Source organism: Cydia fagiglandana, chromosome 4 (genome assembly GCF_963556715.1).
Source record: "Cydia fagiglandana chromosome 4, ilCydFagi1.1, whole genome shotgun sequence".
NCBI classification, from domain to species: domain Eukaryota; kingdom Metazoa; phylum Arthropoda; class Insecta; order Lepidoptera; family Tortricidae; genus Cydia; species Cydia fagiglandana.
In genome coordinates, this window is record NC_085935.1 from 8,905,429 (window position 1) to 8,928,954 (window position 23,526).

At 39.5% G+C, this 23,526-nt stretch overlaps 1 protein-coding gene across 1 annotated transcript in view; it reads right to left on the reverse strand.

Moving 5' to 3' along the window:
* The window catches only part of LOC134663640 (uncharacterized protein C05D11.1-like), a 33,527-nt gene extending 11,795 nt beyond the window's left edge, over positions 1-21,732 (reverse strand). The window contains exons 1-7 of the mRNA XM_063520062.1: positions 21,499-21,732; positions 21,067-21,412; positions 20,651-20,753; positions 18,110-18,232; positions 17,783-17,896; positions 17,323-17,475; positions 16,502-16,771 (exon numbers count right to left, since the gene is read on the reverse strand). Coding sequence (XP_063376132.1) covers positions 16,502-16,771; positions 17,323-17,475; positions 17,783-17,896; positions 18,110-18,232; positions 20,651-20,753; positions 21,067-21,412; positions 21,499-21,637 — 1,248 coding nt within the window. The 5' untranslated portion in view covers positions 21,638-21,732. The remainder of the gene's footprint in view (positions 1-16,501; positions 16,772-17,322; positions 17,476-17,782; positions 17,897-18,109; positions 18,233-20,650; positions 20,754-21,066; positions 21,413-21,498) is intronic.
* Positions 21,733-23,526: the final 1,794 nt, after the last annotated feature.

Consider the following 23,526-nt stretch of genomic DNA (forward strand, 5'->3'; position numbering starts at 1 on the left):
ATTATTGGCCATATTATTGTCCGGGTCGCGTCAATTAAGTAAATAGGTATATTGCTGTTTATACAAAGATTACTACAAAATTAGTATTTATTGTCAGGCATTTCATTTTCTCACACAGTAACAATTATTAATAACATAAAATTGTTAGTAAAATAAAGGATTTTGTTGTTATTGAGTTTGCTTTTTGTCAAAATGTTTCTATAGTATAAGAAAAATGATGAATAAACAGTATAATATAATATCTTTTATTTACATAACTAAATATGAAAACTTTTTACTACGGTAGCGAGTATATTACTACATAAAACTGCATTAAAATGATTTGCACCTTCTGTCAAACATCTTAGTCTTTGATATTTTTTTTTCTTAATAAGTTTTACGCTTCGCGCCATATTCACTGTTTGCCGTCGTGTTATGGTGGTATCACTGATTTACCAAATTCACGCGCAAGTGACAAACACTAGCCGTCTCTTTTTTACTTAGGTATTCTTTTAATTGTGCCGTCTCTTTTACGCATTTGCGTATGAAGTTGTAAACAAATTGTAACTAATGCTGCCGTGTCGTTGGCAGCATTGGTTGGCATCATTTTTTTCGCTTGATATGTTAGTGTATGGCTTATCTACATATAAAATATCATAGTTGCCATAAGACACCTTTTGATTTGGAAAGCCATATATTATGTTTAGTAAATTAATCCCGGAATGGTACCAGTTCCTCAATATGCATTAAATTGCAAGTAGGGTAGAATTGCCGTTTCTGCCTCAGAGTAGGTATTCAAGTCCCCCCCGCGGGGTGGGGGGGAGGGGAGGGGGAGGGGGAGGTTCCCCGCGGGGGAGGGGGGAGGGGAGGGGGGGGGAGGTTCCCCGCGGGGGATGGGGGAGGGGGAGGGGGCGTGACCTTGAGGGGCATTGACCTTGAGGGGAGTGACCTTGACCCTGAGTGACCTTGACCCTGAGTGGCCTTGACCTTGAGGGGGCGTGACCTTGAGGGGAGGGGAGGGGGACCTCGAGGGGGAGGGGGACCGGGAGGGGAGGGTGCCTAACGGGGTGAGGGGAGAGGGGAAGCGCTTCGGCGACACGTGAGCAAGGTCAATGCCGCGGGTGGGGTGAGGGGTAGGGGGATGGAGCGAGAGGGGAAGCGAACAAAATATGTGTGACAAGGACAAACGATAATAGCGCTTTCGCTGTTACTCCTACTGAAAGATACATGAGACTATCCCGTTCAGTCATTTCCCCCCACGCCTCATGCCAGATGCAGTTATATCCTAGAATCATGCGCTGCATCGGCCCGCAGGGTGTGATGCGGGGTGTGGCGGGGAAAGGGGAGACTCGCGCGCCCAGGTGTGCTCGTCAAGGCCACGACACTTGCGCACGGCGAAATGAATCAAGGTCTATTAAAAAACCTATACATTTCTTGTTTTTTGATTGGGAATGGGGAATTGCGCAATAATGTGGGGAATGGTCATGTGTGCGCCCTGCCTGAGGGCGACAGTATGTATGCGCAACGTTAGTTCTAAAATTTCCCCGCCAGAGGGCGACAGTATGTATGCTCAACGTTAGTTCCAAAACCATCCGCTATGAAATGAATAGATGTCTCCACTTTGTATGTGAGTTTGAATTCTGCCAGCCCCGCCAGAGGGCGACAGTATGTATGCGCAACGTTAGTTCCAAAACTGCAGTATCAGAGGAGAAACGCAAAAAGTGACGGGGTGGTCTCCAGTGGCGAAGGTCGGAATCGAACCGGCGCATCTTTAGCTAACCGGGGCTATCGTCACCACACACTGTATGAACCTCTAGGCCACCCCGTCACGGTAGGACCAGCCTCAATTTCTCGACTACATTCTCATAATTTCTCGGGGATATGCTAAAGTAGCGTGTTTGTGGACTGTTATACAATATATTCTAGAAGTCATGGAATAGAATAAATATGACGTCATCCGATTTCTCAACTATATCTCATTGCGCAAGTAAATGGCTGCATTTGACATCACTCGACAGAGATTGTTCATCACTGAAAGTTGAGGTAAGTATATATTTATTTTTTACAAAACATTGTACTTAGTTTTCTTTACTGGGTTCACACGTTTCTTTGCCATAATCACCTCGCCCCCTACACCCCGCCCCCTTCCCCCTGCCCCTACACCTCGCCCCCTACACCCTGCCCCTACCCCTTATACCCTGCCCCCCTGCTCCTACACCCCGCTCTCCTATGCCGCGCTCCCTACACCCCGCACTCCTATGTCCCCGCTCCCCTCCACCGGGTTTATAAAAGAGCATGTTCAGCCATAATAAACAGTCATTTTACCACATTCTCACTAGAGTGTCACTACAATTATCGTGTTGAAATAATATTCTACAACAATGGATCCACAAGCTTCATCACATACCAAATGTAAGTTTCTTTTCAAGTATAGTTGTATCATACTAATTTTTTTGAGTATATGAACTCTGTTCTGTCTTTTGTAATTAAAAAATTCTCAATTAGAAACACTTTTTGCTTACTTTTAATATAAACAATAACAATATTTTTATTACATCTTCCCCAGCTGACATTAACAGTACCATCACCGCTTGGTGCTGCCAGTGCTGGTTGTCCACGACCACAGGCGGCGGCGGCTGTGACGGTGGTTGCAGCAGCTCCACTTCACACTCACCACCCGCACAACCGATGGCAACAGCGAAAGCACAAGACGACGGGGGCAAGGAAAAACACACCAATCCCTTGTACTACGGCCACGAGAGCGATTCCAGCAACCAAGTGAAATCTTTTCATCAACAATGTAAAAACGAGTGGATGGAAGCGTTCCAAAAGAATACATTGATTAATAGATGGCGCGTGCCTATGCCATTACACTCATTTAGAGCAGAAGTGGCGAGATTGTTGAAAAGTTTATATGTCGAAGGTCACCGTGACGATTGTCATATTTACCGTTTAATTGTAATGTGGGACGATATAAACGATGAAGCGGAAGAAATAGTGGGAGACGCCCAAATCAATTTTCAAGACTGGATTGACTTACTAGGTGGTGTTACAGCGGAACTTTTTTCACGCGCAGTGTGCAATTCGGAATCTTTTACATATTTAATTAATGTCATATTTTGTGTGGTAGGTCCAAACATAATAGATTCTGGTGATTATTAATTATGGTGTATTTTTGTTTCCTTTTCATTGTTTACTTTTAAATTGCTAGCTCACTGCACATGTATTATAATTGTACACGTATAGGTATACTAATAATAATTAATAACAAAGTGTTTTTATATTTTACTTTTATATTCATATTATAAAAACCCTAGCCTAAGAGAAATGATGAATAAAGATGAATTAATAACAATAAATATATATAATAATACTGAATATAGAGATGTTTTATTGAATGAAACCTCATTGATTTAGAGTAGATAAATATTTATTGAACATAATAATAGTTAGACAATGTTATCTTTATCTATCCAACTTTTTTCATTTAAGCCGAGCCATTTTACATACACTTTATTTCCACGACGTTTCAACACTTTTTCCACTAGATAAATGTCATGGTGTTTAGTTTTCTGCAACTCTTGTTCATAGAAACATCCAGAGATGGGTTGGTGATTAGCGTCTTGAAGTAAATATGTCACTGGATTAGTAGTTTGCACTCTAGTTATTGTAAATATCTCCGTAGTCCAATTGCCGGTGTAGCCTTTGGCGAAGGTGGATTTATATTTACTAATTCTCACATGTTGACCCACCTTGAACTTGGCCCGCGGTTTAATTTTAATGTTATTGTAGACTTTATGTAACAACTGTTTAGAGTTGTTTTTATTCACACTCGCCGGCGCCATACCGATAGTACGATGCGGTTTGTTATTGTAATAATGCTCCACTTGGCTTATCAGTTGTAACCATGTGTAAGAACCATGCAAGCTAAATTGTTTCCAAATCCAATGTTTTAAGGTTCTAATTAGTCTTTCCACTATGGAAGCTTTCATGACGCTATAGGTAGAGTAGTGGTTGATATGATGACGTGTCATGAGCGATTTAAACTTGAGATTGAAGAATTCCTTGCCATCATCTGACTGAATATTCTTGGGCCTTCTCCCGCCTTCACTCAAAATTTTGCTCATTGCCCTTGTAACATCGTCAGCGCTCTTGGATTTTAGCGGCTGCATCCAAGCGTATTTCGAAAAAGTATCAATGCACACTAGAATATATTTATAGTTGTTATTATCCTTGGAGTACTTTTGCATATCAATCAGATCAATCTGCCATGTGTCATCGAGCCCCCTCTGAATGAATCGTCGACGTGGAAATGTCTTTCTCGCATACTTGTGTATCTCGTTGACTACTTGAGCCTTACTCATTTTTCTTCAATGCAATGCGCTTTCCTGGAACTGTTGCCGCTATCGATGGTGGTGTTTGAGGTTGTGACGGAGTTGGTGCAGTAATTCTTTCTGATAATTTTTCAAGCTTTACCCGTAAATCTTTTATATCTTTAATATTCGCCTTTAGCTTTGTGTTTAAAAATACTACTTGTTCATCTAGTTCAGCTCTACAGATGGCATCAGTTTTGAGGAAAGACTTGTGAATTCCTGCCACTCGTCTATTTTCAAAATTGACTAAATCTCGTTCCACTTTTATATCGTCACGGATTGTAGATTCGCTGCCCAAGTATTGTCCAAACTTGTTAAGAGGCATTGTGAAAGTGAGCGATGGAGGGAGCCTTCATCAGTATTTATAACAAGGTAACCAGGGGAAAACAGATCGGTTTTATCGGAAAACAGCTTTTAAAACAACAAACAGAAGCGGGTCTGTTTCTTACTTTAAAATTATACCGCTCTCAGTCAGTTCCTCAACGATTGCATTGATCTCGTTCGAATGAGAGGTGTTGCCAGCGTTTTGTGATGCTATCAAAAGCTGTAAACGGCTCACCAGCTCGTTTGGGTCATCCCAATAGATGTAATCGGTTTTTGGGTAAAAAGTTTTAGTTGTTAATATATCTCTTTTACCAGAGTTCAAACACCCACCTTCTTTATGTTTCTTTGATTCTTGTGGTTGTTTAATGTAGCGCAGATACTTTAAACTTCTATCTCCACTCAATTGGCCGTTGGGTGAGAATCCTCTACGATGAGCGTTTGTCATGTCTAAAATCTTATTGTAATCATCTACATCTTTTTTCAAAATTACATTCTTGTTTGGTACTCGTTTAAAGATAAGTTCCAACAGTCCAGGAGTCATGTTGAATCGTGAATCTTTAATATACAACACGTCATCAATGATTCTAACTCGACTATTACCAATATGCATTTTATCATCCTCGAGATAAACACCAAATGGTATCTTTGGTGTTTTAACAAGATGTTTAATATATTTATTTTGTAGATCATCAATACTACTATTACCACCTTCATCAATTTCAAGAGCCGATTTCATATCTTCATCATCATCGCTAAGCTCTTCATCTCCCTCTGTTTTTTTCTCTTCATCTCCCTCTGTTTTTTTCTCTTCATCGTCATCATCATCATCATCATCATCATCATCATCATCGTCATAATCATTAGAATCAACATCATCATCATTATCAATCTGGTGTGTTTTTGTTAAAGGATGATTACTCCACTTGATCAGTTTACTATTAGGTTCTTCGGTTTTGATCAGATATTTCCTTTTACGTGAACGTTGTGGCAATGGTGTGGAGGTTTTTATCAAGGGGCCATGAGGTTTATTCATAACTGCTGGTTTAGCATTGCCATCGTCATCATCATGATTCTTATTACCCTTGGATTCCAAAGCTTTATTCATTAAAACATTGAGCGGTTTTGTGATTGGTTCAAAGGTTTGCGCTAGCGAAGTGTCAAGCGATGTCTTATCTGCTCGCAACGCCTTTACTTTTCTCTTTACACTCTCAATTGAATTTACGAGTTTCCGTTTCAACTTTTTATTACCAAACATGTTTGCTTTTGTTATTTTAGATAAAGAGGTTGTTCCTCAGTAGCTGACAACATAAAACTGATGATAAACCGGAGATGACACTAAATTTTATACAATAATGTAAACGTCAAATCCTTTACGATATCGACCCTTGTTAATGTCTCTCTCCTTGTCGATTGTTAAAAAAGTGTACTTTTTCTGCCAACACTCGCGACAAATTCCCTTAAACATTTCCCAACTCATGTCGGTGTTCACGTGATCGTCATAGGCATGTTTTAAATTCAACTCGTCCTGTTTGAATAGCAATATAAGATTGGCATTGTCACGTACCAACTGTTTAGGTATCCTACTATATGTCTGACACAAGTAGAAACAATCCAACCAACGATGCCGTCCCATTGCAAAGTACTGACGAATGGCATCTTGATCTTCCAAAGCCACATCATCGAATACAATGACGCTGTCCTCGGCGGCTTCCTCCGGTGGGACGACTTGACTCTTATCATTGTACGTGTGAAACGGAATGTCACCCGCTTGCTCTAAAACTGTACTCAGAAACTGGTATTTGGGTTGATTCAATGATTTCGAATAAAGATAAACATTATGAAACTTTACACCGTTCGGATGTAAGAGCAGAGTCAATAGAACATTTGTCTTGCCACAGTTGGAAGGTCCACAGATGAGACATCTAATGTTATTCGCCAGCAACGAGCCGTGTTTAAAGGAGCGATGAGTCACTGTTTGTTTCACATTATCATCCAGAACAACACTCCAATCTTTAATAGCGAGCGAGGTGTTTTGTTTTTTAAGCTTCATTTCACTGTGACATATCAAATCATTAGGACGTGTATTTTATACTCACACATATACGCACCCAAATATTAAATATATATAGGCATACTTTATACTCACGTACACAGTCAAGTATAGGTATTTGAGATGATAACACACACTGGTGGGGTTAGTGTTAAACATAACCCCAAACTACGTAGACGTAGACAGCAGACTCACATAAGCGGTGGTGGTATTATAAATAGTTTAATTAATAATCTACCATTCGAAGCGCACATACCCGGTTACAATTATTGCGGTCCCGGTACTAGATTGAAGGAGAGATTGGCTCGCAACGATCCCGGTGTGAATCCGCTCGACGAAGCTTGTAAATTACACGATATTGCCTACTCGCGTGACAAGTCATTGGAGGGACGTCATCAAGCAGATTTACAATTGGCCAAAGCTGCTGAAAATCGTTGGCGTGGTCACAATCCAATTGGTGAACGCATTGCCGCGTTAGCGGTAGATAAGATTATGAAGTATAAAGTTAAACACGGTATGGGCATGGTCCCCATATCAAAAGTCATAAAAGCAAGTCGTGACGCTGTAAAAAAACACATTGAGAAAAGGAAGGATACAACTGCTAATAAACTACTCAAAGTGGGCGTAAAAGCGGCAAAACATTTTGTTAAAGGGAAAATTGTCAAGGGACATCAGAAACAGCGAGTCATCCCAATACCTAAGAGAGGCGGTTTCCTACCGGCTTTGATACCGCTACTGGGTGCATTAGCCGCCACGGGAACTTTGGCCGGTGGTGTTACCACTGCTGCTAAAAATATTTATGAAATGGTAAAGAATAGAAATAATAATAATAATAATACCGAAAGCAAGATTGTCGGTAGAGGTTTATATTTAGCACCTTATAAACGTGGAATGGGACTCTACATTACACCGGCTAATGGAACAGTAGCGGCAGCAACTGCAAGATTGATGAAGAAAAAAAAAACAAGAAAATAAATTTACCTCCAATGGATAAAGCTCTCACCGATTTGGACATTGTGAGATTTGCACGTAGAGAGAAAATCCCCTACTTTAGAGGTGTTTTCATGCGAGATAATCTCCCAAAGAATCCTCACTATTATGAAACTGGTATCATTAATTTAGACTCTCAGCGTGGTGAAGGTACGCATTGGTGTGCCTATGCGAAAAAGGGTGATTATTGTCTATATTTTGATAGCTTTGGTGATTTGAGACCACCTCGAGAGTTTATTGATTATATAAACGGTGCCAAACTACAGCGCAACATGCGAATAGAGTATAATTACAATCGCCTACAGAAATTTAATACTGTAAATTGTGGACACTTGTGTTTGGATTTCCTGTGTACCAATGCTAAGCGTTTGTTTTAAATAAATATCATGAGCATTACATGTGTAGTTTCATTCTTACATTAAACTTCTACCCGTCAGCAGCAGCAGCAGGTATCATGTCCATGACATCATTCACAATAAGTCTGAGCGGTAACGAGTCTGTGTTGAATGTAGACTTTCAACCGGCTCTAGAATTGGACAATGATGGTTTTTACGAGTGTGCTCTCGTGTACTTTAAGACTTTCAACACTATTCCCAATGTTGATAAGAGCAATAATCTGTTTCACTATGGAGATGATGTAATCGCGATTCCTGAAGGTTCATACGAGCTCTCCAGTATAATACACCTCTTGAAGGAGGAAATGACCAAGAGGGCTAAAGGCCCAGAGGGTGAAAGAATGGCGGTGGCAGATATCTTTGTAAACAACAATACCTCCAAGTGTATGATATTCTCGCCAAAGTATGATATTCACTTTGACAAACCAAACAGCATAGGATCATTGTTTGGTTATTCACCGAAAAAGCTTAAAGCAAAATCATCACATTGGTCGGATAAAACAATAAACATAATCATAACAAACACTATAAGAATAGAGTGCAATATTGTGGAGGGCTCATTCGTAAACAACAAGCCGTCGCATGTTTTACATGAGTTTTCACCCGACGTCCCGCCCGGCTATCAAATTATTGAACAACCTACCAACATTATATATTTACCTGTCAAGAAGAGTAACAATCGCATACAAAACATTGAGTTGCGCATTGTAAACGAGCACGGTAATACGGTGAATTTTCGAGGTGCAAGCATTGCACTTCGTTTGCATATTCGTAAAAAGTAAAAAATAAAAAGAAATGATTATTCATAACAATAAAAGCCTTGGTAACAACACTTCTACAATTAGTCGAGATCTTGCTCTCGTGGGGGCAAGTACTACTCGTCGTCGTCGTCGTATTAACGAGAGACAGCAACGCCAGTCACTACAACAGCCAAAGAAATTGACACGAGAAAATAGTGCATTTTTACAGAGTATCGGTTTCCAAGTATGTCCTCGTCATCTATCTTAAACATTGGTGAGAAGGTGTTATTCGATGATAGTATAGAAAGTATAGAATTTCACCCGTACACTCCGTATAATGACTCGTTCAAAAATAACGACAACATCCACATATGTATCAACCGTCAAGATTTAATTCTACTACCGAGTCACAGTCAAATATTAGTGGAGGGCACAGTGGAGAAAGGATGTCTACTGGTCAACAACGGTGCTGCATTTTTATTTCAAGACATTCGTTATGAATTGAATGGTGTGGAGATTGACCGCGCGAGAAACTGCGGTATCACGTCCACCATTAAGGGACTAGTCTCATACACCAAGGAAATGGACCATAGTCTTCAGACGGCGGGGTGGGAAGTTGGTGCTAAAAAGATTCAAGACAAGTTTACTGTGACTATACCACTATCTCATTTCTTGGGTTTCGCCGAGGACTATAAAAAGGTTATAATTAATGGGAAACACGAGTTGATATTAAATCGCGCCAGTACAGATGTAAACTGTTTAGATTTAGCACCCGTTGATGCGGAGAAGGTACCGCAACCGCCAACACCAAATGGTGAGATTGAAATCACCCGTGTCACATGGAGGATGCCAGTCATAAAAGTATCTGATAAGGAGAAATTGCGTCTAATGTCGTATGTTGAGAGGGGCATACCGGTTCAGATAGCGTTCCGCACCTGGGAACTGTACGAATATCCCATACTGCCTGCCTCACAACGTCATATTTGGTGCAACAAGACTAGCACTCAGCTGGAGAAACCTCGCTATCTCATTGTTGGTTTCCAAACGGCTCGTAGGAACGAGAAGAACAAAGATATGAGTATATTCGACCATTGTAATCTTACCAATTGCAGGGTGTATTTGAACGCACAGTATTATCCATACGATCCCTTTTCGGCTGAATTTAAAACAAACAACTATGCGCTCTTATATGACGCATTTACCAATTTCCAACGGTCGTACTACAACCGTCATCATACCAGCCCTCAGGTAAATTACGCTCATTACAAGACACAGTCTCCATTAATTGTCATCGACACGTCAAGACAGTGTGACAGCTTCAACTCGGGAGCTGGTGCTATTGATATTAAATTGGAAATGGAGTTTAAAGAGAATGTGCCGGTTAACACCACGGCATACTGTCTCATCATCAACGATTCACTGTTTGAGTACAACGCTCTCACCAGTACCACTCGTAAAATTATTCAGTAGACCATTGACCGTCCTCACTTGTAAACGTGTCGTGGAGCCTTTAAAATAAAAAATAAAATGAATTATTCAAACATTTTTTCACCTTCATACACACCGTCGATTGATTGTTCCGGCAGCGGTGAAGGTGTCGGTCGCTGTGAGCTGAGCAAGAGTGTCTACAATCTCAAACGCTGTCCTGCTGGTGCAAGTGCTCTGATTGAAAATATCCATGTATACTTGAAGTTGCAGTTTATTGAGGCTAAAATCAGACTAGATGTCTGTGTCAATTTTAATGGGCGATATGAACTCACCAGTGAAGAATGGAATGCAATGTTTGCGGAAAAAGTTGAAGTCATTGGAAACTTCTTTCATAACCCAATGAGTGTTTCACCGCAACTGATACAGTGCAATCGTCTTCAGATGTGTATCTCTCCGGTGCCGTTACTTTTACTCACCTGTGACGATGATCACGAACCTATGACAAACTCACACCCCTTGGTGATAAACCACATGGAATGGAGCCATATCGAACATGTCGTGGAGTGTATTAACGCACGTATCGGATACTTGAACAAAACAAAGTCTACCTACGAGAACCGTCTCAACTTTTTCAAGAAACATTTCAAGATATATCACCCCGTCAATATTCAACAGGCACGCAATATTATAGGTAGTTTGTGCAATGTAAACGATATTGTCGACTCTGAAATCAAGTGTTATGCCGCCGATATTTTGTGTAATACCTATATTTTCCATTGAATCGGTTAAATTTTGATGAAAAAATAAAAAATTACTAAACTAAACCCATCTTCTTTTATTTCACAATAGAAACTTCCAGAGAATACTTACCCGATGACGCAATATTGAGTCACTCGCAGTCGAAAGAAACACGTGCAAATTGCACAACATTGCGCAATATTGCGTCACTCTCAGTCGACTGAAACGCCGTAAGCGCCGTGAATTCCCCGGCGGTTACACGTTTAGGTCACGAGATTCACACCCCGCTTCTGTAACGATGTAAGCGCCATGAATTTCACGTCACTTACGACGTTTTGATGTTGCGATGACCGGGGGGGCCGCCCCACATCACGCGACATCGGCCTTGATGGCGCACCTGGCCGGCGAGTCTCCCCTCCCCCCTACGCCCGCCGCCAGTTGTGGGTTTGGAAATGCTCCGCCATTTTGGTGCCACCCGACACCTGACACCTGCGCATGACGTCACTGCTCCGCCGGGGCAAGGCACACGTGCACATTCAAGGTCGATGTCGCGTGATGCGGCGCTTCTCCCCTCCCCCGCTCTGCCGCGCTCCGCAGCCGCACGCGCAGGGCCTGGCAGTTGCCCGCGGTCCGCCACACGGCACACCCGCAAATCATTTCCTTTCGCGTCAGTCTCAGTGTAGCCACGTAGCACCCGTAAATCATTTCCTTTCGCGTCAGACTGATTGTGTAGACGTGAATTAAATCATCACCATGGCTCTGTTACATCATTGCAAATTTTGCAACATAGACGTTTTATCAAACAAGTTGATAGAACACTCCGAGACGGAACGTCATAAGCTGCTGTGTGAGCAAGAAAAGTCGGACGATTGTGCTGTTTACATTGTGGAGAGTGCATTTAAGTGTAGGATTGTCAGTTACCGAATTAATGGGAGTGCAGACATTTTAGATCCTAAATTGTATTTGCTAAGTATTGGAGAGAAGCTTGAAAAGGTGATCAACATTGAATTAGAAACACATAAAAATGTAAAAATAAATGTGGAACTTTTTGGTACTTTTATGAAAACCAATACTGAAGGTGAAGTGATACGTGATCTAAAGTCCTTCAACACTAAAAACGTGGTTATGCATAAAGACTGTATGGATTTTCCATCTTATTTTGAACAAATATCCATGTCTATTTCTAAGAAATGTGAAGATTTTACAGAGCGCGAGAGCGGTTGGACGCTCGAGAAAATTGAGTATCTTAATGTTAACATTAATAAATACCAACCACTCAAAGGATCTACATATATACCGCTCCCGCCCGAGGTACAAGCGAAGGCATGTGTTAACGTGAAAAACAGTGATGACAAGTGTTTTTTCTGGGCTGTCATTAGTGCGCTATATCCAATCCATAAAAACAGTGACCGTACCTCATCGTACCCACATTATACGGACATTTTGAATGTGACAGGTATAAAAGATCCGGTTTGTCTCTCGGACATTAAGAAATTTGAAAAATTAAATAAAATTAGTGTTAATGTGTATGGAATAGACGACGACAGGAATGACAGGGGCCTGACTATTGTACCTCTACGTATTTCGAAAATGTCATTCAATAACCATGTAAATTTGCTTTATTTTGAGAGGGGTCATATTTCACATTATTGTTGGATCAAGAACTTGTCTCGTTTGGTGAGTTCGCAAATTAGTAAGCATGGAAAAGCTACATGGATATGTGATGGGTGTTTACACCCCTTTGCAAATAAAAATAAATTAGATCAACACCGAGCAATTGGTTGCGGGGAGACACTTGTCGAGCTACCCGAGCAAAATGATAAATACTTACATTTCAAAAATTATAAAAATAAAATGAAGGTACCATTTGTAGTTTATGGTGACTTTGAATCGATTCTAGTTCCGTTGGATAGTGAAAAGTCTACAAGTGCTACGTATAACACCCATAAACATGTGCCATGTAGTTTTTCCTATTACATTCATTGTGATTATGATAGTAATTTATCAAAATTTGTCATATATCGTGGTGAAGATTGTGTACAGAAATTTATAAAGAGCCTTCGTAAAGACGCTGATAGAATTATAGAAATCTTGCAAAAAGTCGTACCACCAAAAAATAACAGCGGTGCTAACACCTCCTCCGACGTGTGTCATATTTGTAAGAAAAAAATTGGAATAGATGAAGCGTATGTAATGGACCATTGTCATTTAACGGGTATTATAAGAGGCAAAACACACAATTCGTGTAATTTGAATTACCAATTACCAAAGTTTATACCGATCGTCTTTCACAATTTAAGCGGTTACGATTGTCATCTATTCATTAAAGAATTGGCCAAGATTAAGGGAAAGTTAACCTGCATTCCTAATAACAAGGAAAAATATATTTCATTTAATTTAGAAATTAACGAATACAGCCTAAGGTTTATTGACTCGTATAAGTTTATGTCAAGTAGCTTGGATAAACTAGCTTCAAATCTTTCACGGGAGCAATTCAAAATACTGCCAAATTTCCTACCACCATCCGATAGTTGTAACGAGCGTGAGAAATATATAAAATTGCTTACGCGTAAGGGAGTTTTCCCTTATGAGTATGTAAGTGACTGGAGCCGGCTCGAGGAGACTGCATTACCACCTATAGCTGCTTTCTATAGCACCCTTACCGATTTAAATATTTCCGACGAGGATTACCAACATGCAAAAGATGTTTGGGACGCATTCAATATTAGAACTCTGGGTGAATACTGTGACTTATATTTAAAGACTGATGTTTTATTACTGGCTGAAGTGTTTGAAAACTTTAGACAAGTGTGTATAGGTGCGTATGAATTAGATCCGTGTCAATATTTCACTGCACCCGGTTTGAGTTGGGATGCAATGTTGAAATATACCGGAGTATGGCTAGAATTGTTTACAGACTATGAAATGATTCAATTTATAAAGAAAGGTATAAGAGGTGGTGTTTGTCAAGCGTCAAATCGCTATGCTAAGGCCAATAATATATTTATGCATGATTATGACCCGAATCAAGACAGTAGTTTTATCATCTATTTGGATATAAATAATCTTTACGGTGATGCCATGCCTCGCCCGCTTCCAATCGATAACTTTAGGTGGATGAGTGAAGACGAGATTAAACTGTTTGATATAGCAACACTGCGGGCAGACTCTGATGTTGGATATATATTAGAAGTAGATTTAGAGTATCCGCATAGCTTACATGACTTGCATAATGATTACCCTTTCTGTGCGGAAACTAAACTACCGATTGAGGGTAAAATTAAAAAGTTATTACTGACATTCGATGACAAAACCAATTATGTTGTGCACTACACTAACCTCAAGCAATATATTGAAAATGGATTGATTTGTAAGAAAATTCATAGAATCCTCACTTTCCGTCAATCATCTTGGCTAAAATCATATATTGACTTGAATTCACAAATGAGAATCCAAGCTAAAAACAGTTTTGAAAAAGATTTCTTTAAACTCATGAATAACTCCATATTCGGGAAAACTATTGAAAATGTAGAGAAAAGGGTTGATGTCAAACTGTGTAAACAGTGGGATACTGTACACAGGGAACATAAGAAACGAACAAAACCTATATATGGTCTTGATCGTTATATTTCCAGACCAAATTTCCACAGTGCCTCTATTTTCTCTGAAGAATTGGTTGCTGTACAATTAAACAAAACCAAAATTAAATATGACAAACCTATTTATGTAGGTTTTAGTGTATTAGATTTAAGTAAACAAATCATGTACGGATTCCATTATGACTATATGGTAAACAAATACGGTGATAATGTACGGCTTTTATATACAGACACCGACTCGTTTGTTTATCATATTAAAACAGACAACTTTTACGAAGACATTAAACCTGACTTGCATAATAGATTTGACACTTCAGACTTTCCTCAAAACAATGTATATAATTTACCACATGTCAACAAAAAAGTTGTGGGCATGATGAAGGATGAAAGCAATGGGAGGATAGTGCGAGAATTTGTTGCATTAAGGGCAAAAATGTATGCCTATGTTCTAGACTCTGATCGAAAAAACAAAATCGAATGTATAAAAAAAAACAAAGGTGTTAGCGCCGCGGCAGTACGTCGGTTAAATTTTGATAAATACTTTGCCTGCTTAGACTTAAGTAAAACCGTGTATGATAGTATGTATAATTTAATTAGTAATAAGCACAATATGTACACCCAAATTAAAAGAAAGAAAATTTTATGTGGTAAGGATGAAAAGCGATTAATTTTAGACGATGGTATGAAAACGCTTGCATGGGGACATTATAACATTAAGTAATAATTATTGACTGAGGTTTTTGTTTTATTTTGATTGACTTGTTTATTTATGTTATAATAGATTGTAGTAGATGTTTAATAATGTTCATGCATTTATTATTTTAACGTGAATTAGTTTTTATTAATAACTTTACTTTTAACATTATGTATTTTTAAGTTTTGGGATTTTAGATTTACTTTGTGCCTTTATTATTTAATTATTGACTGAGGTATTTTGTTTTATATTGATTGACTTGTTTATTCAAAATTGTATCTTTTAACATTGTGTATTTTTAAATTTTTGACATGTGTAATTGAATAAATAAAATGTGACTCATTCACTTTTAAACTTTTTTTTATTTCAGTAAACCTACCTATCTACACACCTGCGCACACATGACCATTCCCCACATTATTGCGCAATTCCCCATTCCCAATCAAAAAACAAGAAATGTATAGGTTTTTTAATAGACCTTGATTCATTTCCCCGTGCGCAAGTGTCGTGGCACACCCTGCGGGCCGACCCAGCGCATGATTCTAGGATATAACTGCATCTGGCATGAGGCGTGGGGGGAAATGACTGAACGGGATAGTCTCATGTATCTTTCAGTAGGAGTAACAGCGAAAGCGCTATTATCGTTTGTCCTTGTCACACATATTTTGTTCGCTTCCCCTCTCGCTCCATCACCCTCCCCCTACCCCACCCGCGGCATTGACCTTGCTCACGTGTCGCCGAGGCGCTTCCCCTCTCCCCTCACCCCGTTAGGCACCCTCCCCTCCCGGTCCCCCTCACCGCGGGGAACATCCCCCTCCCCCTCCCCTCCCCCCCCCACCCCGCGGGGGGGACTTGAATACCTACTCTGAGGCAGAAACGGCAATTCTACCCTACTATTGCACTACGTTTGCACACATGTATGCATATTGTTATCATAGTATTCACTGCTAAAGGATCCATACAAACAATGACAGAGTTTATGTTCATACAACTGTTCTCTGCAATCTGCAATTGACTTGTTGGCGGAGAGACACGTGTCTTCCAGTTCGATGGATCGCTCAAGGACTTTAGTTATCTATTATATTTACTGAATTAAAAAAATTCTCATTATTAAAATACAAATATGGATTGTTAAAAAAAAAACTGAAATAAACAACTTTTTTTAAACAAAAATCCCAAATCATTACTTACATCTTGCTCATTCTGCGAGTAAAGCGCGTCCCCAATACATCTAAACGCAATCGCGTGATGCGGATCGGACTCGAGCCCCGCAAAGCATTCCCTGAGCTGTTTCTTCAGCAGTCTGGTCATGCGCTCCATGTTGAGCGGGTCACGCCCGTCCCGGACACACCTCAGGCACTTGGTCGCTTCGTCCCGGGCTAATTCCAGCTTGTCAACGGGGACATTGTCGAGCTGGATCTTGATCAGGGACGCTATGTTCTCTGTTAGGTTGTAGGATACCTGTGAATTTTTTTTTGAAAAGATAAGAATTGATATAGTGGATAAACAAGCGCTGGTGGCCTAACGGTAAGGGCGTGCGACTTTCAATCCAGAGATTGCAAACCCCGGCTCGTACCAATGAGTTTTTCGGAACTTATGTACGAAATATCATTTGATATTTACTTTTCGGTGAAGCAAAACATCGTGAGGAAACTGGACGAATCCCAACAAGGTTTAGTTTACCCTCCGGGTTGGAAGGTCCGATGGCAGTCGCTTTTGTAAAAACTATAGCGCCTACGCCAATTCTCGGGATTAGTTGTCAAGCGGACCCCAGGGTCCCATGAGTCGTGGCAAAATGACGGGATAACGCGAGGAAGAAAGAAAGAATTATGGGTAAACAATTTAGCATTTGGGTTTAGATCAAAAGCTTGTAACTTGTAATACAAGTGGAAGTCCTTTTTTGACAGCTTATGTTAGAAAGGGACTTCCACTTCTATTACAAGTTACAAGCTTTTGATAAATAGGGCACAGGTTTAAAAACGGAACATTGTTCGGGTTTGGAATGTACTAACGTCGCCGGCCCTCGCGTCCTCGCGCTCGACGAGGCAGCGCTGCAGCGGCGCGGCGGCCGTGTCGCACAGGTAGCGCAGCGCCACCGCGCACGCGGTCAGCTCCTTCGTGGCTGACGGCGCCGTCAGCGTGGGCCCGCGCCAACCGAATAACACCTGCAAATATTAAAAGATCGGTTAAGTAGGTCGTTACCATGACCAGAGAATCAAAGTTAACGCATTCGCTGCCCGCAATCCGCCATGCGGGCGCTTTGCCCGTAGTCGTTTTTCCCCATATACGGTATTTCCAATGTTATGAATGAACGAATGAATGAAATTTTTTATTTCAGGCAACTAGTGGCCCATACATAACTCAACTACGCGTAGCAAGCGCTAGCACTCAATGGCACGCGCTAGAACTGAATGTGTTAATATTTGCAATTTCTTGAATAAGTTCCTCACATGTTATATCAGGTATACGAACCTGTCCACAATCCTCAGTGTCTGCCGGCCACTGCTCCTTGTACTCGCCATAGTTGGGCAGCGGCGGGATGGTCTGCCACGGCTTCACCCACGGTTCCAACTCTTCCTTCTCACGCTATACAAAAAACATTGTGTTATATTGATTAGGCAAACTACTAATTTTTATTTTATTACATTATTTGACAGTACTAGTAGTGAATTATTACAATGACTTTTAACATCAGAAATTTACATAGCTTTGTCGTAACAAATTATAAGGTTGCAGCATACGAAAAAGCTTGGCACCAAACCAGCATCATCCTAACTCATATAAGTCATATAACATTACCTTAGCAATGATGTCCGCTTCAACAGTCGCCAGTGCATTGAATACATCTTCCGCCTTAATTTGGCCAGTTAGGATGATTGTCAAATTCTCCGGCCTGTAGAACTTCTTGTGGAAGTCTCTCACCTAAAATAAACGTAAAAGTTTGACATTTAATTAATTAGGCCTATTTACACCAGGTTCTAACTAACCTATGTGAAAAAATAATTGTATGACTACTTATAAAAAAAAATCGCTTATTGGTTACCTACTTTTTATTTTTCATTAATGTCACATTTTTGTTGTTACCTTAAAGCAGGATTTGCGCATGGATGGTAATGGCATTATGGTAATGGCATGGTCGTCAACAACCATGATAAACTAAAAGTATCATACAATTTTATACATTTAGTTCCGCTCTCTTAACCATGACAGTAAAATTCTGACTTAGCATGGAGATCCACAATGAATTATGAACAGAGGTCGGAGAGGGTGAGCTATTCTTATAATTTGAATTTGACATGTCTTACGTCATATTATAAGGCAAATATCTCACACTTTCCGAGCTCTGATTATAAGTGTCTCAGTTATCACAATTCAATTGCTCGGTAGAGCCATTTGGAGTTGAAACTCTAGGTCCAAGGGGTCCCAGCGCATATAAGTTGTTCGCAGAAATCGCAAAGCGTCTGGTTGACGTAACTGGTGACCGAAGAGCTGGCGGCTACCTCGCACAATGTATCAGCATTGCGATAAAGCGAGGAAATGCAGCGAGCATCCTTGGTATGCAGCGAGCATCCACTGTATATATTAGCGTGGAGCGCTCATTGTATGAAAATTTTATTTAATGGGAAATTCGATTTTGCGGGGTTCTTGAAAGTGGCCAATTAGCCTTAATATAATGTATACAAAATCTTATTTAAATTAATCCACGGGAAGTATTGCCACCAGGCTCCCAAACTTTCAGAAAATATCAAATTTCTCGATATTTCCGATAGGCTATACTTAACTAATAAAGTTTACTTAAAAGATTTCTATTATTCGAGTTATTAATAACATAAATACAATTAAAAAAAATTGAAAAATGACATATTATATTGCAAAGTAATTTTAAAACACTTGCCATTTTCGTCTGCAAATCGCGCGATGGCGGGAATTCGGGAGATGCACTTCGCCCCCGCGCAGGTCAGGGGCGAGGGGCGGGGTGGTTTGACCTTCAACTAGCAAGTGTAATTTAGTGTGATTTGTCAATTCTAATTGATCGCACGCCTGTTTTGCTTTAATTTCTGAAGAGTTTAGCGAACATAAATCACGGCGGGAGCGCGCGCATATAATGAGTTTACGCAGTGGAAAGAAGTGTCCAATATTTGTTAATGGACAGGAATTACCTCAAAATGTACTACCTACTTACGAGGATGTTATCAGGTACTACTTACTTGTTACACAAAATATACAACAACGTCAAGATCGCGTCAAAATAACGGCGGAAACCGTTGCTACTGAAATCGAAAAGATTTGGACGAGGGCTTCCATTCCCTTTATAGAACATCGCACCATTGTAGCTCGTATAAAAGCATATCACGATAAGTACCGCTTTATATTAAAACCTTACCAAAAAAGGAAAAGTAATGATAATGCGATGTTAGCAGATGACCGGAAGCACATTAGAGAACTTGCACTGAGAAGGATTTTAAAAATACGCGATAGTTCTACTGGTCGTACTCCTATGCGAGTCTTTAAAGTACCAAAGTTTAATTTCGAAGCACAGGATTTTACAGAACTCGTGGCCTGGGATAAGCCATCTGAACCACCTCTCACCAAAATTTACCCTACCGACGTCATTCTTGCGGCCTTGATGGATCCCGAAAAAAACACCTCAGAAATATTGCAGGTCTTTCAGGATATCCCTTGTCACACTCAAGGAACAGAAAGATGCATTAAATTAGTAACGGAATCTTGTGCAGCTGTTTGTGGACAAAATCGAAGAGAGGGCTGGATTAGAAACAAAATAAAATCGTTCCAAGTAATGCCCTCATTCAACACGAAAAAAGAGTACAAAATTGAGTAAATTGTCGATTTTACAATGTTAATTTACATTTAAAAAAACCAGAATATCGCTGTTACATTGATTAATTTTAATTATTTCACTTGTATTTAATTACTATGCTTTTATAATTTCATGAAAAAATACTTAGAAGTGCACTTTTAATTTTTTTTAATAAACCATTGTTTTTCCTAATTATCAGAATTTCAATGCCGTGGTGGCAATACTTCCATCCATTTTACGAGTTTACTCCCATAATACATTTTAATCCTAATACCAATATGCAACTTTCCCGCACCCCGCCTTTTTGAAAATCCACAAAAAAAAATAACGCTCCACCCTAGTATATATCTTGTTTTTTAATTAAAATAATTACATGTAGGTATCAGGGCAACAATAGTTCTCTGATTTATTTAACAAGACTAATTTAGAACAGAATTATCCTGATTAGATATTTATCATAAAACACTTCTACATTTGCAGCAAATGAAAGCAAATGTGAAAACAATAAAAGGTGTTCTTACTTTAGTGTTGTTAGTAGATTCTCTGAGATTCTTAGTGATGCCGCCTGTTTCAGCCGAGTACCCACTATTGGGATAAGATGCTCTCAACAGCTTCAACTCACACCTAAAAAATGATATATCCAAATAACTACAATTTTTTTACATACTAAACTATTGATAAGTTTACCATTACCAGTCTTATAAATAAAGATGACTAACAAACCATTATACAAAGCCACTAAAATCATTAGGGGATTACATATATTATTATATTACATTTTAGTTATTTCAAAACTGCCAATATGAAACTGCTGATATAAAAACTGCCACCCTATTGCTATTTACAATTTGAAATTGGACTTCACAGTTATAGTCACAAAAGTGCATTTAAATTTGAAGCATGCATTTTGGTTCTTTATAAACAATTTGCAACATACCTGCTGTCTGCGGTGTTTTCTCGACCCTGCATCTCACAATATACAACGCCGGCGTCATCACCTTCTCCATCCACATGATGTACCTCAGTTAGGAAACCTTGATCTGATAGTGTAGGATTCAAAATGTGGTCCAAGTATATCGGTAACAATGTCAACATCCCACAGTCCCCAGCCGTGTAAATAGTGTAGCAGGTGTGGTCGGTGTCAGTCCACGCGTTAGTGCCTTGAGCCATACACCGATTAGCTAGCAAATCTAGAATACCCTTATACGGATAACGGTTCGAACCTAGGAAAATAAGATGTTCCAATGTATGCGGCAATCCATCGTCGTCGTGGGCTTCGGTCGCTGCAAAGTAATAGAGTTAATTAGTTTTTCTTAACAAATACCCCTAGATATACCCAAATAACAAAAAAATGGAACCAAATATATACCGAGACAGAAAAATCCGTTCACCACCGGCCCCTCAACATCAGCTATAATTACAGTTAGCCCTGTTTTTTCCGACTTGTATTTGTTCACAGGAATCACGTCAGACGCTTTTGTTGATGATATTAGTTTGAAATTAGACATATTATTGAATAATAGATTAGAGATTCTTGGTTCAAAATCTCAGCAATTAAACACAATAGATAACACCTTGGATGACACCGATACCGGTGGTACGTGACAGGACAATACAAAAGGAAGAGTGACATTAGTGACAATCATAGACATAATATATATATAGACGGTGTCTCAGCGAGCTGTCACTGTTGCCACTTTTGTTTAGTGTACGATTAACAATGAGGCCCACGTTGCTGTAGCCATGTCGATAAAGTCATATCGATAAACTATCGACATTTCTTGCAATTTTAATTTTACTTCAAAGGCTTAACGATACCTAAAATGACCAAAAACGCTTTTATTCTTTATTGTGGTTATCAGATCACAATTTTATAGTCACGCCCCAGCAGTTCAGATATTTAATTAAAATACATAAATACCTCCTAAAATAGGTGTTCCGCAATAATTGAATTATATTATTATATTATAATATATTCATTATCCATTAGCATTTCAATTATGTTTATGTTTAACGAAGATATTGAAGCTTCAATTAATCGCTATTTCGTTCCGCTGTGTAGCGTTTATCGATATATAACATGATTAAAATCGACTTTTTACATCCCTAAAAGAGCACACATATACGCTTTTACGCACACATACACAGCCTGGGCGCATCAAGAAAGGCAACACTTGATTTGAAGTCCACCTTGTCAACAGTATGGTTGTCCTTTTTTGACAAACGGCATTTTAAAAGAGCGAGGAGAGAGAAATGATACTAGTTGCTGCGTCGTGAAAGAGAACAGAAAAGTATGGAAGGTAGAGATGAGGAAAACAATCTTCATGTATTAAAAAGTGTCCCTCAAAAACATTAAATAGGCCGCGCCGCGGCGCCACTGTGTATCGCGAACCAATTTTTGACGGTCTTTTAGCCTTGTCGGTAGTGACCCCGCTTATGAAGCAGGAGGTCGCGGGTTCGAATCCCGATAAGAGTATTTATTAGCTTTTTATTATTTGTATTTGTAGGTATTTAATACCAATATATAAATTAATATTGATATACATATGTAAGTTGAAAAAGATAGAGAACAGAAATTGTGATGACCAGCATCACTGGAGGAGGCCTTCACCCTCACAGGAGGGGTTGTTGCAGAATAAATTACAAGAAAAAAATATAATTACTTACTACTTATTACATAACCAAGCATAATAGAACATTGATTTGAGGAATATTAAATATTATTGTAATACTAAACCTAATGTAAATTTAAGTTTATAATATTGTGTTTGTTTTACTTCTACACTCCATAAGAAAAGGTTGGGCCCTTGGTGACAATACTAACAATTCTACCAACCCTGCCGATTTGGAGCTAACTTCACTTCAGTGCATGTTCCGAAACGAGTGAGAGTGATGGGCTCTACAGACGGTTTGCTATTTAGGCGTATGGCACACTGCATCCGATTCGCAAGTCGCGAGCAGGATGTCGCTAGAATACGCGCATAACATTGTCTCGCTCAAACATCTGTTGCCGCTGATAAATTGTTGTCTCATTATATATAAAATTATATAAGTGAAACATAGAATATGGGCCCTGTAATATTGGGCCAGCGATATCGCAAAATTTTATAGACACCTTTATTAATAGGACCATTAAATGTTATCGTAGTAACTTTGTAATCCATTCGGAATGCGTAAATTTTCGAAAGTGATTTCCGTTTGTACTAAACATTACTACTGCACTACTGCTTGCAAAATCAAAACCATGTCTTATTAAGTCTTCCTTATTTTAATAACAGTCATCCTATTTGCTGAAATATTTGTGTTGCATCCAAGTTGCATCTCTTTAGATTGGTGCATGAAGGTGCAACTATATTTGAACAAAAGCCACGGCAAAATGTGTTGCGGTTGGATCATT